The 15,377-nt window shown below is 46.8% G+C and overlaps 1 protein-coding gene across 1 annotated transcript; it reads right to left on the bottom strand.

The window, feature by feature from the left end:
- Positions 1-241: 241 nt before the first annotated feature.
- RRM1 (ribonucleotide reductase catalytic subunit M1) lies at positions 242-14,907 on the bottom strand. Its single transcript, XM_026048016.1, has 18 exons — positions 14,824-14,907; positions 13,750-13,927; positions 12,973-13,073; positions 12,320-12,379; positions 12,103-12,142; positions 11,051-11,213; positions 10,265-10,406; positions 9,515-9,598; positions 8,708-8,869; positions 8,199-8,278; positions 7,416-7,617; positions 6,290-6,439; positions 5,151-5,372; positions 4,672-4,748; positions 3,863-3,998; positions 2,991-3,086; positions 1,952-2,140; positions 242-1,383 (listed from the first exon to the last, which is right to left on the bottom strand). The coding sequence occupies exons 1-18, from the start codon at positions 14,890-14,892 to the stop codon at positions 1,195-1,197; spliced, it is 2,340 nt and encodes a 779-aa protein (XP_025903801.1). The 5' UTR covers positions 14,893-14,907; the 3' UTR covers positions 242-1,194.
- Between the last annotated feature and the right edge of the window lie 470 nt (positions 14,908-15,377).

The raw sequence follows: 15,377 nt of genomic DNA, 5'->3' as shown, positions 1-15,377 counted from the left end.
GCATGGCAACATACAGCGGGTTCTGCTTAGGTGCATCTTTTCCCCATGGATTTTGCCCCTGGAGGCAGCTCCTGCAAGGAACCCCACGCAGGAGCTGCTGGCCTCACCAAGGAGGCCCCATCTCCAGCCGCTGCCCTCCCCTTGATCAATAAAGCGCTCCCAAGACACCGCTCCCTCCTTTGACACTCCGCAGTTTATTGAGTTGGGCCGGGTTAAAGGATTAGCTGCTCGCTACGTGAAGTCAATAAATATTGAAGAACCGGGTGATGAAGGCCCGCCGCATCAGCGCGCGGGGGTTGAGTGGAGAAGTAAAAACGTATTTTTAAAATATAACTAGCTGGGGGGGGTTAAATGCAGCTCTTGCAAGGTGGCAGCGTGGACACCTCAGAGGGCTTCCTGGCCAAGGGGCACAAGGAAGCCCGTTATCAACCTGACCCATAAATGAGACTGTTTCTTAACACGGAATCAAACAATCTGCCGCTTCCTGGTCAGAGGTGAAAGGGGGGGATTTGCCAAGCGTGACGCTCTGCCCCAGCAGGCTGAACAGAGATGCAGTCTCCTGGTGGCGATAAACGAAGCATCTCAGAAACCTTTTTGGAAGGGGAAGGAGGGGACACGGAATGGAAGAAATGGCAGGGAAACGGCAGAAGGGCCTCGCTGGGATAACTGCACACCCCCCATCTTTTTAAGGCTGGCAGCAATTGCTCCTTTGCCACGGCAGGCAGTGCATCAAGCAGGCACCATGCCTGGCACAAGAACATCTTGCTGCAGTCTTCTCAGAGCAAAGGAAAGGAGATGAGTGAGGTCCACTTCTCTCTCTAAAGACAAGGCTACGAGTCTTCAGGGAATGAGAAGGACTTCTTGAAGGCCCCAGGCAGATCTTTAAGGTAAGTGGCACTGACGCTTCCCTGCCTGTTCAGGAAAGGTCCTACCTGTAACACCAGACCACGCAAGAGCGCCTAACGTTTCCAGGAAGCCCAGCTACAAAAGCAAGAGACAAACTTCTTATGCCCCCTATCCATCCCTGTGTACCACCCCAATTCACGGATGGGGAAGCTACAAAACACTCCTGTGAGCAGTGCTCCTGCCCCAGGTCCAGCAAGCCCCTCCATCCTGAAGTTAAACTAGACCTATCTATCGTAGAAAGCATCAAGTCAGGCGGAGCGACTCTGCTGGCTCTGCAGGGATGATCCGTTAGGAGCCACACATGAGACACTCGTCTCGGTTCTCCAGGGAGCACACCATGGCTGCTTTATTCCTCTCCTTCTCCTCCTCCTCTTTGGAAGCCTTCTCTCGCTCCCTGAGCTTCTCCTTGTTGAGGGTGAACTGGATGGGGTTAGCAGCTGGTTTGGTCCTGAGATAGTACATGCCGGTCTTCAGACCCTGCAGAGCAAAAGCACGAGCCACAGGGCAGTTATCAGCTGGAGTCCAGGCACACAAACACAGCCAAGGTCTGCACTGCAGAGCCTGATCTTCCAAAGCCCAAACCTGTACCCACCCCACAGTGGAGCCCCACAGTCAGGATTCACAGGATCCCAGGATGGTTGAGGTTGGCAGGGATCCCTAGGGATCATCCCGTCCATCCTTCCTGCTCCAGCAGGGACACCCAGAGCACAGGGTGGCATCCAGGTGGGTTGGGAAGACCTCCAGAGGAGCCTCCCCAGCCTCCCTGGGCAGCCTCAACCAGGGCTCGGGCACCCTCCCACCAAACCAGTTCTTCCCCACAGTTAATCACAGGATTAATGACAGCAACGCTAGAAGCATCCTCAGCTTTGCTCTTCAAGGAAAGATATTTTATAAGCAACATTGATTCTCGGAAGAAAACAGACGTTTACCCTTCCAAGAATCAGTGAGACCAACTTCTCATGAGAAAAAACAAACAAAACAAACCTTATCAACCCCTACTTGGTATCCGTTTTGACCAGGCTTCTCCCCAACCCCTCCCAGGTACCTGCTTCCACCCATAGAAGTGCATGCTGGTGAGTTTGCCGTAGTTGGGTTCCGCGATGTGGATGTTGAGGGACTGGCTCTGATCGATGAAAGCTCCTCGGTCCGCTGCCATCTTGAGGATAGTTTTCTGGGAGATCTCCCACACCGTCTTATAGAGTTGCTTCAAGTCATCGGGAATCTCGGGGATATTCTGAAAGGAATAGGGAGGATTTCCCAATGCAGGGTGACCAGTTGCAGGGTACCCAAGTGCTCATTTACAAAACCGGACCCCAGGATTGAAGTTTCAGCCACTGATAACTAGAACTAAAGCTTAGTGCAGCTGAACTCTGGCAGAGAACCCAAGCAGCTCGTGTCTGAAAGCATCTAAGCACAAGGAAACCCGACTGAAATGGGATGGTTTATTCCAGGTTTATTCCAGGGAATTTGACAGGAGAAGTGGCACTCAAACACATCAGTAACATAAAGTATGTTTCTGTCGGAATTGCCTATTATATGGGCAGGTTCCACAAGGAACAAGTTACCCCTGAGCTCTGGCACATGCTGTATTTCACAGAATCACAGAATCTTCAAGGTTGGAAGGGATCTCTAGAGATCATCTAGTCCAACCTTCCTGCTCCAGCAGGGACACCCAGAGCACGGGGCACAGGGTGGCATCCAGGTGGGTTTGGAAGACCTCCAGAGAAGGAGACTCCACAACCTGCCTGGGCAGCCTGTTCCAGGGCTCTGGCACCCTCACAGCGAAGAAGTTCCTCCTCACCTGGAGATGGAAGCTCTTGTGTTTCAGCTTATGCCCATTTCCCCTTGTCCTATCACTGGCCACCAATGAAAACAGCTTGTCCCCTTCCTCCCTGCAATCTCCCTTCATGTATTTATACATGTAATCAGATCCCCTCTCAGCCTTCTCTTGGAAATGCTCTGCTCCGCAGGCTGAGTGACGCACGGAGAGGAGCTCCACGCACAGCCAAGCCCCAGCCCATGCAGCCAGCACTGCTGAGGACAGCGGGAATGCCGGGCTGCTCTCCCTGGATTCTCTCCCGTACCTGGATAGAGCCATTGTGGGCGATGATTTGGTTTTTCATCTCCTCGTTCCACAGGCCCCTCTCGGTGAGATCTTTCAGCAAGTGTGGATTTACAACCTGTAAGGAGCAAAGGTCAGCGAGGAGAGCACTGTATATCTGCTAAGCTCTAGGTATGTATAATATATATAATATATAATAATATATATATATTATTATATTATATATAAGAGGGCAACAGCATGAGAAACTGCTGGTCACTGCAGGCAACGCAGGGGGAAGCCCTTGGCCACCCAGTTTGGCACTAGACGGGTAAACAAGCAATGGGAGAAATTATTGAATATTATGAATAGTGAAAGAAAAACAGCAATATTATGAAGTTACTGAATATTATGAATAGTGAAAGGGAGGTACATGGAACTCCCCTGGATAAGAAAGGTCCAAAAAAGTGAAAAAAAGGTGCTGTCAGACATGCCCTCTGCATCTGGAAACCTTTTACACGATGCCTTCATAGACTTGGTTTAGAGACAGGTCTTTTCTGAGGGTTTTGCAAAGCGGCACTGTGGCCTCCATTCTTCTTCCATCAGCACGCACAGCCCTTCCTTCAGTAATTCCACTAACTGACATTAATCTAGCAAGCACTCCTGCAGGCAATATTGAGGTCTCCTAAAGGTCATTTCCAGAGAAATGCAGCCCTTTTTAAAAAAAAAAACAAAACCAACTCCTCTTTCATATTCCAGGGGAGTCAGCACACGGTGCAGATATTCTGGTTTGATGTTTTCATGGGCGCTTTTGGCCTCTGACATAAACCATAAACTCGTAACGGAACTGAGTGAAAAAACACGGAAAGTATGAATACAGAAAAGCTCTTTTCTCTGCCTGCCTCAAGGGCTCACCTGGAACTCTCCCGAGAGGACTCTGCGCGTGTAGATGTTACTGGTGTAGGGCTCGATGGATTCGTTATTGCCCAGGATCTGAGCGGTCGAAGCAGTTGGCATTGGAGAGAGGAGAAGGCTGTTCCTGACACCATATCTAGCAAAAATAGCCAGAGAAAACTTCAGTCAATTGAGACAAGATAGAGAAGACACGGAAAAAAAGTTTATATACTACCTGCAAAGAGCCAGGAGGACCAGTATCAAGAACTCCTTCTCACAGAGATAAAGCACATCACTATATTTTCCCAGATTCAGTTCATAAACTCATAAATCTCACCTACATTTTTTCCTCAGAGTGACCTGAAATATTTCAGGTTATCTACTGAGGAAAAGGAAGCTCAACTAATCTTGCAATATGGGTCAACATGGAAGCGTAACTCAGTCTTGGATAGTTTTATCTTAAACAATTTTGCAAAGCCTCTGGTTAAATTGGGGTGGTGGAGGGCTACACAACTGCACAGCATTCAAGGAAAAACGCAAGGAACAGCCAGGGAAGAGCTCAGGATCATTCCTAGCTAGACAGGAAAAGCTGGACCAAATCTGAAAGCCAGCTCCATATAAATAAGCGGGCTCTCTGTGGTCTGTAAGAGCAGAAACCAAACAGAGTCACCCACAGAACAAACATATTTGAAGAAAAATCTACTGAAAAATTAAAATAAACAGGGCCACTTGTTATGCTTGTTCTGCATTTTGCCTTCAGGCAGTCAGAAAATATGTGATCCCAAGAAAATGTCGTCTGCATCTAATACAAACCGTGTGCATCTACTCACTTGGCAATCTTCTCCTTCAGTGCTCTCCAGTCCCAGAGGTCCGAGGGGGTGACGTTCCACATGTCATACTGAAGGATCTGGAGAACACAAGAGTTGCCCAGCTTAGATCAAGCACTTTTTCTCTCCGTATTTTATATATCACTTTACCAACTGACCTATTATCACTATTAACTATTCACTACAGCTCAGCCTCAACTAAGCTCCTGTATTATAAGCCTACAAACCCTCCAGCTTTTAATTACGCTAAAGGAGTCAGCCACCACAGGCCGAATTTTGATTTATTTTCCCTTCGCATCACAATTTGGCTCTTTAAATGCACAAGATAAACAATGGAGGAAGCTTCACCCCCTTTTGCAACGCTGCGACATTTCCAGCTTGAGGTGTTCCAGTCTCATTTGCTCCCTCTATCAAGGATCAGGCACAGTAATATTAACTGCTTTAATAGTTTTGGTTGCAAATTTGCAATTCCCGGTACTTACTCCTTTGCTTACAGGAGAACCCTCATAGGTTTCATAGGGGCCTTGCTCCTTGGCAAGTTCACAGCTGGCTTCCAGAGCACCGTAATAGATGGTCTCAAAAATTTGCTGGTTCAGGCGCTGGGCCTCAGGGCTTTCGAAGGGGTATCTCATCAGGATGAAGGCATCTGCCAGGCCCTGCACGCCAATGCCAACGGGCCGGTGGCGCCTGTTGGAGCGTTCAGCCTGCAGGGCGTTCAAGGAGAGAATAAATAACGTTAGCAGAGTCAAGAATCATAGAATAAACTAGGTTGGAAGGGACTTTTCACCTCTACGCTTGTTTGCATTTTACTGACCATTCACTCCATTGCAATAACTCTGCTCTCAACTCAGCCCAGGTCCCTAGAGTTTGCAGTTTGGTAGGTCAGGATTTTGAAGACCTAGATTAAGTCTAGTAGGAGTGAACACTGATTTTAAGTGCTCGGTTTGACACAAAAAGGAGACTGATTTAGAAACAAACCCCGAGCACTTCCTGAAAACCAAGTCCCTGAAGACCTTCAACACATCGCAACTGCGTGCGCTTCCCAAATCCGATCCTTGTCAGGCCTGGCTTCAAGCTTGGGGCTTTTGCTTGCTTTCCTCCTCCAAAGCCAATCTCAGCATTGAGTTCTGCTCCTACGGCTTCCTGCGTTCTTGCAAGACAAACCCTGCTCCCATTCTTCAACTGTCATCTCCTCTGTAGACCTTCCCCTTAAAAAGCTGTCTATGCAGCCTCCCAAAAATGCATAAAATCAATGTGAAGAGTGAGCTGCATCTTCTTGAGGTGCTCCCAGGATCTGCTTTTCTAGTGCATTTTTAGGGCTCTTCTGTGCTTTAGGGCAATGCACACAAATGAAAAGAACTGCTATCTCAGAACCATCTCCAGCGAAGACCCCAAAACGGCTTCACAAAGGAAGAGCTTCACTCTGGGCTGGAGCTGAAGAAGTCACTAAAAACAGACGACATCTGCAGCCAGGTAGCTAAGAGAATTCCCAACTATTTTCCACAATCATTTGACAAAATCCTTCTTGGACTCCTCTGGCTAAAGCCAACCCAAATTGCTGCAGACCAGCGGCTCCTTCTGGCACTTTCCCAGCCCCATCCCAGCTCGGCACAGCGCTCACCTCGGGCACAGGGTAGTAGTTGATGTCAATGATTTTGTTCAGGTTGCGGACGATAACTTTCGTGACTTGGGCCAGCTTCTCGAAGTCATACGTGTGCTCTGAAGTGACGTACATGTTGAGGGCTATAGAGGCCAAGTTACAGACGGCGACCTGCAGGAGTGGGGAAGTGGGGGAGAAGAGGGACATCGGTCAGCACGGCATGCACAGTGCTCTACCCAAACTGCATGGAAATAAAGGGTGCAAAACAAAGCAAGCTGCAAGGCTGGAAAAAAACACACTCATTTCTACACACTCTTATGAGTTGCGAAAGGAATACCAATAATTCAGTGAAGTTTAGTAGCTATCCAGGCATAAATACCATTAGAAGAAATGGCTTGGTCAGTCCTGCTACCTATAAGTCATTCTTTGAACTGAGCTTAAGCGTTTCTTGCGTTGCTAGAACGAGCAGCCAATTTCCGTAGGCAGTTTCGGCTACGTTAGGGCCTTCCTTGATTATTTTTTTCATGTTATCTTAATTCCCAAAGCCAACAGACTCCAAACAAGTCCACCAAGATTTCTCGTGCAGTCCAGCCAGGCACAATGGCACTTCTAGACTACTCTGAATTTTATGAAAACATCAAAAAAACATGAGCTAAATGAACCACCGGCAGCTGACAGGGTAGGAACTGACTGTCACCGCTGTCTCAGGAGCACTGTACGAGAAATTCCCCCTGCAGTATTAGCACTAATTCATGTCTACGCCCTTGTTTTGCCTTTGTTAATGATACTGCAGTAAAAACACGACCTGTTTTGGAGATATCTAATGTTAGGAACGTAAAACTTGGGGAGAACTGGTATTTGGATGCAAGTCGGAGAGCAAAAGAGGCGTGAGTTTTACCAAGGTGTTAGTTTAAGAGGCGCTTTCATCAGCAACCAGCAAGCCACGATGGAGATTTGCTTTAATGAGTATCTTATATATATATTTGATATATATATATAAATATATTTGATATATTTATATATATCAAATCTTCCACGGGAGTTGGGTTTTCTTCCCCAGCTAAAGGGCCAACACATCCTAGAAAGCAGCGAGAGGCAGAGTCACCTTCCTAAATACTGCAAGGTCCCCTCCTCCTCCTCCACGCACCTCGTCTTTGCTGGTGTACTCCACGATTTCGGTGCACAGGTTGCTGCACTTGATGGTGCCCAGGTTCTGCTGGTTGCTCTTGCGGTTGCACGAGTCCTTGTAGAGCATGTAGGGGGTGCCGGTCTCCGTCTGCGACTCGATGATGGCGTACCAGAGCTGCTGCGCCTTCACCACGCGCCGCACGCGGCCTTGCCGCTCGTAGCTGCAACGAGGCGCTCGTTAATGGCAGCCTAACGAGCTTCTGCCCAAACTGGCTCATTAACTGGCTCGTTAATGCCAGCCTCTTCCCAAGGGAACAGTGCAAGACTGGCATTCCTAATACGGAATAGGGTGATTCCGTGATTGTGCTTCCCACCAAGCCCCGTTTGCTTCTGATCTGTGTGCGCTCCGAATAAGCCAGGAGGGCAGCAGAGTACCAAGACTGGCCTTGTTTGAAATGAGAGTCCAGGGAAAACTTCCTAACCTCCTGCACAACCACAGAATCACTGAATGTTCAAGGTTGGAAGCGACCTCTAGAGATCATCTAGTCCAACCTTCCTGCTCAAGCAGGGACACCAGTCCAAACCGAAGTAACCAAGTGCTTTAAAGGCAGGAGTCATTCCAGAGTTTCCCTTTAACAAGTTAAATCATCATTTGCACTTCAAGCAACTCACAATTTGAAGCAACCTCACTGGAACTTGCTGAGTATTTGGGAGCCAACACTCCTGCTTTGACTCCCAGATACCACAAGAGCAGTTCCATGAATAGATGGCCACTACTTTAAAGTCTATTTACTTCACTTACCTCTCATACAGCTTCTCAAATTCCTCTCCCCAAACCTCATCGAGACCAGGACACTCATTTGGACACATTAAGGACCAGTCCTGTAAGAAGGAAAAGGGGAATTCGTCAATTATGAATGTTTGTGATCAAACTGAACTTGTAGTCCCCAAATGACCGATTCTCACGACACAAACCATATTAAAGCAAATACAACCAGCCACATGAGAGTCAATTTACTGAGAGGAGCTTAGTGCTTTCAGAAAAGCCTAGAGCAAAAATATGAGGACAACCATGTGAGTCCCTAAGCCATGGACTGTAGAACTAAGCACTGAAGCAAAGCACCCTACTGGGGTTCTCCAGCTCCATTCTCCACTTGTGCACCCTGGTTCTCAATCCAGGCAGGGTAGATCTTTCAGGAAGCTCCTTTGCTGCTAGGAGGACAGCTCTGCAACACTTCTTGAACTCTATCCCAGGGCTGACGGGCTCTTTCTCCATTAACAGGCCTACCTTGCACCGATCAAGCCTCTTACCTGGTTGGTTTCAACCCGCTTCATGAAGAGATCGGGGATCCAGAGGGCGAAGAAGAGGTCCCTGGCTCGCTGCTCTTCCTTCCCAGTGTTCTTCTTTAAGTCAAGAAATTCAAAAATGTCCAAATGCCACGGCTCCAGGTAGATGGCAAAGGCCCCAGGTCTCTGATGCACAAAATACAGTCAGGATGAGAACAAACCACCCTCAAAAGAAACCACGGTCTCTCACACTGTCTGCTGAGCGCACACAATATCCTAAACTATCTGGGACCTAATTTTATAGTCACATAAAGGCAATTTCAGAGCGCTGAGTTCCTGCTGCACTCACTCACTGCAGCTAAGCCTTGCCATGCTGCTAACTCCAAAATCTCAGTAAAGAAAAAAGCAATTTCCAAAAAAAAAAATCAGTTTCCAAAAATCTATTTCCCCTGTGTCAACAGCAGCTTTATCAATCTTTGATTTTGCACTGCTTGAGGATATATAGTACAGAGGGTACATGAAAAGAAACTCTTAACACAATCTTATATCTTAATTCAGTGTAGGGAGCTCAAGGAGCGACTGATACAAGAGGTCAGTCCTGCACATCTATTTCCTACAGCAGACATCTACCAAAAAAAATGTAACAGCAGGATAAAATTCACCGTGAAAGGGGACACCAGGAAGAGGTGAACGGTACCATTTTTATTCTGTGCTACCTGTAACCACCCCACCTTCTCTCTGGTGCCACGGGCTCAGTTTTCCACACTGGCAGAAGAATCCCTTCCCCACAGAGGTGCCACTCACCACCCCTCTGTTATGGGAAGCGGGTACCTTGTTGCCACCTTGGTCCACGTAGCGGGCGGTGTTGTTGTAGACTCTCAGCATTGGAACAAGGCCGTTGGAATTGCCATTTGTCTGCAGGGGCACAGAGGAAAACATCCATCAGCACGAAAATACAGTAGCCTGAGGAGATGGGCCAACATTTCCCATATTTCTCTTGCCAGTCAGATCTCCCAGGTGGAGAGCCAGCAGTTGACCACCCCAATCAGTTATTTGGTAGTGTGATTGGGAAAGAAGGGGTTGTTTTTTGAAGCTCAGAGGCACAGGTAGCAGCTGCAGCCCCATAACTTAATGAGATGCATCACCTGAACTATTTTCCTCCACATTAACTAATCTGGAGGTTTACAGGGTGACCAAAAAAGAAGAAAACAAAAAAAAAAAAACAAAATGAACGCTACAGATCTTATGTAGCTGGATATGTACAAAAACTGCATGAAAACAGCTAATAAATGAGTCCATAAGCACGCTCCTGGGCTGCTAACTTGTGAAGAAGCTGGAACTGTCTGATCAAGCAATGGAGTGAGATCTGACCCTCTTTTTCAAAGGTCTTCCACGAGGAAGCCAAAACACCAAGGAGAACCAGCCCTTTCAGCCTAGGCCACGCTCAAAAGGGAAGCATGACTGAGCTCGACCAACTGCTGCGTTAGACTTGGCAGAAGCGGCGTTAATTGGGCCAAAGCAGCAGAGATTTTACCCAAAGCAGGCGGCTCGTGCCTGCTGGGGCATCATCGTCACACTCACCCCTGCAATGTAGCTGCCTGTGGCTCGGATACAGCTCACGGCAAGCCCGATCCCTCCGGCAGACTTGGAGATGAGCGCGCACTGCTTGAGGGTGTCGTAGATGCCCTCGATGCTGTCGTCTTTCATGCACAGCAGGAAGCAGCTACGGGAAACAAGCAGCTTTCAAACAGCAATTAAAGCAGCAATTAAAACACCCACGAAACAATGCACTGCCAGGCCTGCAGAAAGCCAGGCTAATTACTAAATCTTTCGGTTTTTATAAATATATTATAATTTTATAGTATAATTTTATAATATAATATAAATATAATAATATAATGTTTTATAAATAAAACAGAAACCGTAGGTTTGTCAAGCAGAATAAATAACAGTTTAAAAAACATCATGGAATAGAGTTGTATTACTGACACCTTTGTTACCAAAGCCAATCATTTTCAAAGTCTGATCTACTTCAAAGCACTCATGCTTGCTACTTTTACTGTATTTCAGAGACTAATTAATCACGATCTGTTTGCAACCTGTAAAAGACTTTGTAACTTATAAGTTACTTATATAGTAACTTATAAATAAGAGTGTAAAAGTTTCCACTGTTTATAGAAACTTACAGACTTTTCTCCTCCCATAGACTACATTAGGTATTAAATTTGACAGCAAACAGTTCTCAAAACTTCATAACAGAATCAAAGCAATGCAGCTGTGACGGGGTCTCCTCTAACGAGCCGCTCTGTCTCCAAAACTTAATCCTCTCCGAGTTGTGCATGGAGTGAAGCTGAAAGCCAGAGGTACCTGGAGAGCTGTGGGCGGTTGGTGCCCGCGTTGAAGAGCGTGGGCGAGGCGTGGGTAAACCACCTTTCAGACAGCAGGTTGTAAGTCTCAATCGCAGCCTCGATGTCGTTTTTGTGGATTCCCACGGCCACCCGCATCAGCATATGTTGGGGCCGTTCAGCAACTAGAAATAGGGAAAAAAAGGGTGTGGGGGGGAAGCACATCAGTGTGATAGTTGCACCAAGCTACGGGTGCTGTGCGTTGAATGGGCCACTTTGGAGTGGCTGCTTTCAAAGAATCACTGATAATTCAGGTTGGATTCAGGTTGGAAGGAACCTTGAGAAGCTTCTGCTCCAAACTCCTGCTCAGAACAGGGTCAGCTGAGAGAGTCACACCAGCCTGCTCAAGGTTTTACCCAACTGGATCTTGAAAACCTCCAAGAACGAGGACCACGTTATCCTTGGGGTAACCTGCTGCAACGTTCGGCTGCTCTCACTGCCACCCTTTCTTAACGTGACTGCTCACACGAGTGAAGGGGAACTGTATGAAAAGCTAAAACCCAATCCAATACCAAAGCTAAAACCCAATCCAATACCCAGTCCAGCATCTATACACTCTCCACTTACTAAATTACTCCGCTTACTAAATTATAATTAAACCTCTAACTTCTGCTGTCCCAGGAATCTCAGGCTAAGGGCCTGCAATAACATAGGAGTCATTTCAACCTAAACCTCTTAAGAAGTGTTTAGTGCCATGGAACAAGTTCTCTGCACCTTCTACATCCTAGACCAGCTCTCAAACCTTTCGGGTCCCTGGAACACAAAGGTGAGGTACAATTATTTATTTCACGCTGCCATTACCTGGCACATCTATATGTACATATATATATGTACACGTATATATGTGCTCAGCATACAGGTAGCTTGGCTGCTGTTTTTTGAAGTGGTGGACAATCCTTGGGCTAAAATGCTTTGCCCAAAGCTATGAGGTGGCCCATCTGCCTCCTCACACCCTCTTCTGAGCCAGGTCTCAGCTTTTAACCAACACACAGAGCTAATGCAGACACTTCTTACCTTTTGAGTTGATTTTCAGCAAGTAAGAGCGCTCCAGAGTCTTTAAAAAGAGACAGGGTGTTTTAATAGTCATTTGGATTTTAGCAATCCCATTAACATCCCATCTACCCCAACGCCCTCCTTGCCAAATGTAATGATTCTGCAAAGACTCCCAGCCCCTCAGCACTCAGCAGCAAAACAGCAGTTTTCATATCATGTAAAACATGCTTTTTTTTACCTTAAAGCCAAAATAGTTGTAGGAGAAGTCTCTGTCATAGATAATGGCAGAATTCAGGCGCTGGAAGGAAATAACACAGAGAGAGTTTTCCATTTAAATTCCGATTATTTGTGGCTCACATTTCCAGCATAAAATGCTTTACTTGTTCACCTCCTCTGGCCTAGTGAAACAGATATCATGGAAGAACATTTAATCTGAAACAACCCATTGCTTTTAACACGTTTTTTCCAAGTACAATCGCACAATCATGGGCTGCCTTTTACTGAAGTCTCTAGATACTAAGAAACAGAATCAAGAAGTGGTTGTGCCTTCTTGATAAGAACGCCAACTGCAACAACTTGAAATGAGACACCAAAGCTCCCTTCTGGGCACATAAAAGAGGTTGCCACATCAAAAGGCACTTTTTCTTCAAAATTAAGTAGCTGCACAGATAATGAGGACATCTAAGAAAGCAGATCTTGCTAGAGGAATATCCTTAAAGGAAGAAAGTTCGGACACCACCTCTTTTACTCTCCAGAAGAGGGCAGTTATCTCCACCGGTTTTGATATTGTCCTTTTGGGGATAAAAGGAGACACGGCTGACATAGAAATAAGAAAAATTCGTTGTCTAAGCAGGTTCACTGACTCTTCAGAAGTGGAGAAACATTACATACGTCTTTGTTGGCCAACACTATGTCGAGGGTTTCTTTGGAGATCATTGGCGAGTGCTTCCCGTTGTGAGGGTTTACGTAGTTGTAGAGATCATCCATCACATCTACAACGGAAACGTGTTTAAAAGAAAGAGGAATTCGGTCACTCACAGAAGTACTTAAATGTATTTTGTCATTCATTTGCAAGGATTTAACTCAGAGGACTCCCCATTCTCCAAAATAACCCACCTCCAGCCCTCTGTGCATACAACCCCTCACCTTCACAGCTCTCCAATGTCTTTTGGACATTGGTATCTCCAATACCTGCTCCGTGTTATTTAAGGTCTCCACTGACCTTAAAAAAAAGTACTTTTTAATAGTCATTTTTTAGAGTCATTTTTAATAAAATTCATGATTCTGTGACAGCTATGGAATTTGAGTCTAACCAACACAAAGTGCAGCAGGCAACCCCACTTCAGATGCAGTAAGAGGATCAATTTAAGATTCTCTTTTTAGGGGTTTAGGGACTATTTTTTAAAGTGGGAGCCTCCTAATTGCAATCAACTGCATTCTTCAGTCCCTTTTATTTAGGCTTTTTTTTTCTGCCAAAAAAAAAAAAAGAAAAGCTGATTTTCACAAAACGGACAAGTTGATTTTCTTTGTAACATGCATAAAATAGATTATTTTCATTTTCACGGCATTTTTAGCTGAAGTACTTAACTTCCTACATATTTATATCCTCCAGAATTTCTGTTCCTTTTCGGATTAACTGCTATGCAAAAGTGCCCCGCACAGACCTACCACTGAACACCTTCTTTGTTTCCTTGTGCAGGTTGGACACTGCAATCCTCGCTGCCAGGATAGCGTAGTCGGGGTGTTTGGTGGTCAGAGTCGCAGCCGTTTCGGCAGCCAGAGTATCCAGCTCCACTGTCGTGACTCCACTGTAGAGCCCCTGAATCACTTTCATGGTGATCTGGGCCTGAAAAAGCAGAATTTGGCACATCAGCTAAAAAAAAATGGTGTTTGAGCCATGTAAGAGATAGGTTTTAGTATAAGTTGTATCTTTAATTCTGTTCAAACTGAAAAACTAAATAAAAAACTCTCTTGATAAAGCACTGTCTCCTTAAGTTTTAAACCAAGTGATATTGAGAGAGAGCAGGGAAAGAGCAAAGAAAACAGAAACAGTCAATGACCAAGAATGTTCTCTCTGCAGACAGACGTTTCCTGAAGCCTAAAACGAGGGAGCAGCAAAATGTGCTGAATAAAAGTCACGTGCAAACTGGACTTGCTTGGAAGTTTCATAACTCCAAATGCAGTTGACCCTAAAAGCCAGACAAGACTCGGAACTCGGCTTGTCATTGAAGGAAACGGATCCTGCAGCTCTGAAGAGCCCAAGTTGTGACAGAGCAGTGGAACAGGCTGCCCAGGGAGGTTGTGGAGTCTCCTTCTCTGGAGGTCTTCAAAACCCACCTGGATGCCACCCTGTGCCACATGCTCTGGGTGTCCCTGCTGGAGCAGGAAGGTTGGACTAGATGCTCTCTAGAGATCCCTTCCAACCTTGAATATTCTGTGATTCTATGAAGTTGGCAGCTCCAAATGAACAGATTAGCTCCACATATCTGCATAAAAAGCTCACAAGCTGCTACGGATCCATGGGGCTGGATCCATGGGGCTCCAAGAAGCAGCTTGCAGAGGTGGGAGCAATAAGCACCCAAACTCACACACACAGTTTCTGTGTTAGTGCCATAAAAGGCTTTTCCTTTGCTCAAAATAAGGGGGAAAAAACATGAGAAAGGACCCGGTTCTCTCGACTTTCAGCAAAGAGCCCCACAAGGGGCAGAGAAGAGGACAAGGGTTGAGAGATGAGAGGCTCACGGGGTCCACGAAGTCGGCGTTGAGGCCGTAGCAGAGCTTCTGGATGCGCGATGTGATCTTGTCGAACATGACCCGCTCCTGGCGGCCATCTGCCGGGGAGGAAAGTGGGGGACAGAAGAGCCCCCTGTTACCCTAGAAAACTGTTAAAAACCAGCGTCCCCTCCCCGGGGGATCACACAGCGAGGGGTGGCAGGGAGAAGGCGGCCAGGTCCCGGCAGGGTCTCCTGCCCCTGGACATGGGCACCACACACAGGATCCCACATCCCAAGGCCCAGGACTCATAAAAAGACAAACCCAGGAGGTCCTACTGGTCAAGGGCGGACAAGGACCCACCGCAGCACCAAGGATCCCCCCACACACACACAGGGGAGCCGCCATTTGGGGACCCCTGGGTCACAAGCCGGTCCCCTCTGAGCAGCGTTGGGGGGAGGCAATTAAAGGCATAGGGAGTAGCCCCCAAAATTAATGGCTTTGGGAGGAGGGAATTGCCCCCCAAAGCAGGTACCCCCCAAAGCACAGGGGTCACCCCCTCCCAATACAGGGTGACCGTCCAC

This window comes from Nothoprocta perdicaria, unplaced genomic scaffold, assembly GCF_003342845.1.
Source record: "Nothoprocta perdicaria isolate Ctin4 unplaced genomic scaffold, notPer1 scaffold_504, whole genome shotgun sequence".
Classification (NCBI taxonomy): Eukaryota; Metazoa; Chordata; class Aves; order Tinamiformes; family Tinamidae; genus Nothoprocta; species Nothoprocta perdicaria.
This window is presented reverse-complemented; position numbering and strand designations above follow the sequence as displayed.

Bases quoted from the DNA above. Each gene is read 5' to 3' on its own strand.
- RRM1 (XM_026048016.1), bottom strand. From the start codon at position 14,892: ATGTTCGACAAGATCACATCGCGCATCCAGAAGCTCTGCTACGGCCTC. The intron at 11,214-12,102 runs GTAAGAAGTGTC...CCCTATTTCTAG, and splicing joins GCTGAAAATCAACTCAAAAG to TTGCTGAACGGCCCCAACAT. The intron at 6,440-7,415 runs GTGCGTGGAGGA...CCACTCCTGCAG, and splicing joins AGTACACCAGCAAAGACGAG to GTCGCCGTCTGTAACTTGGC.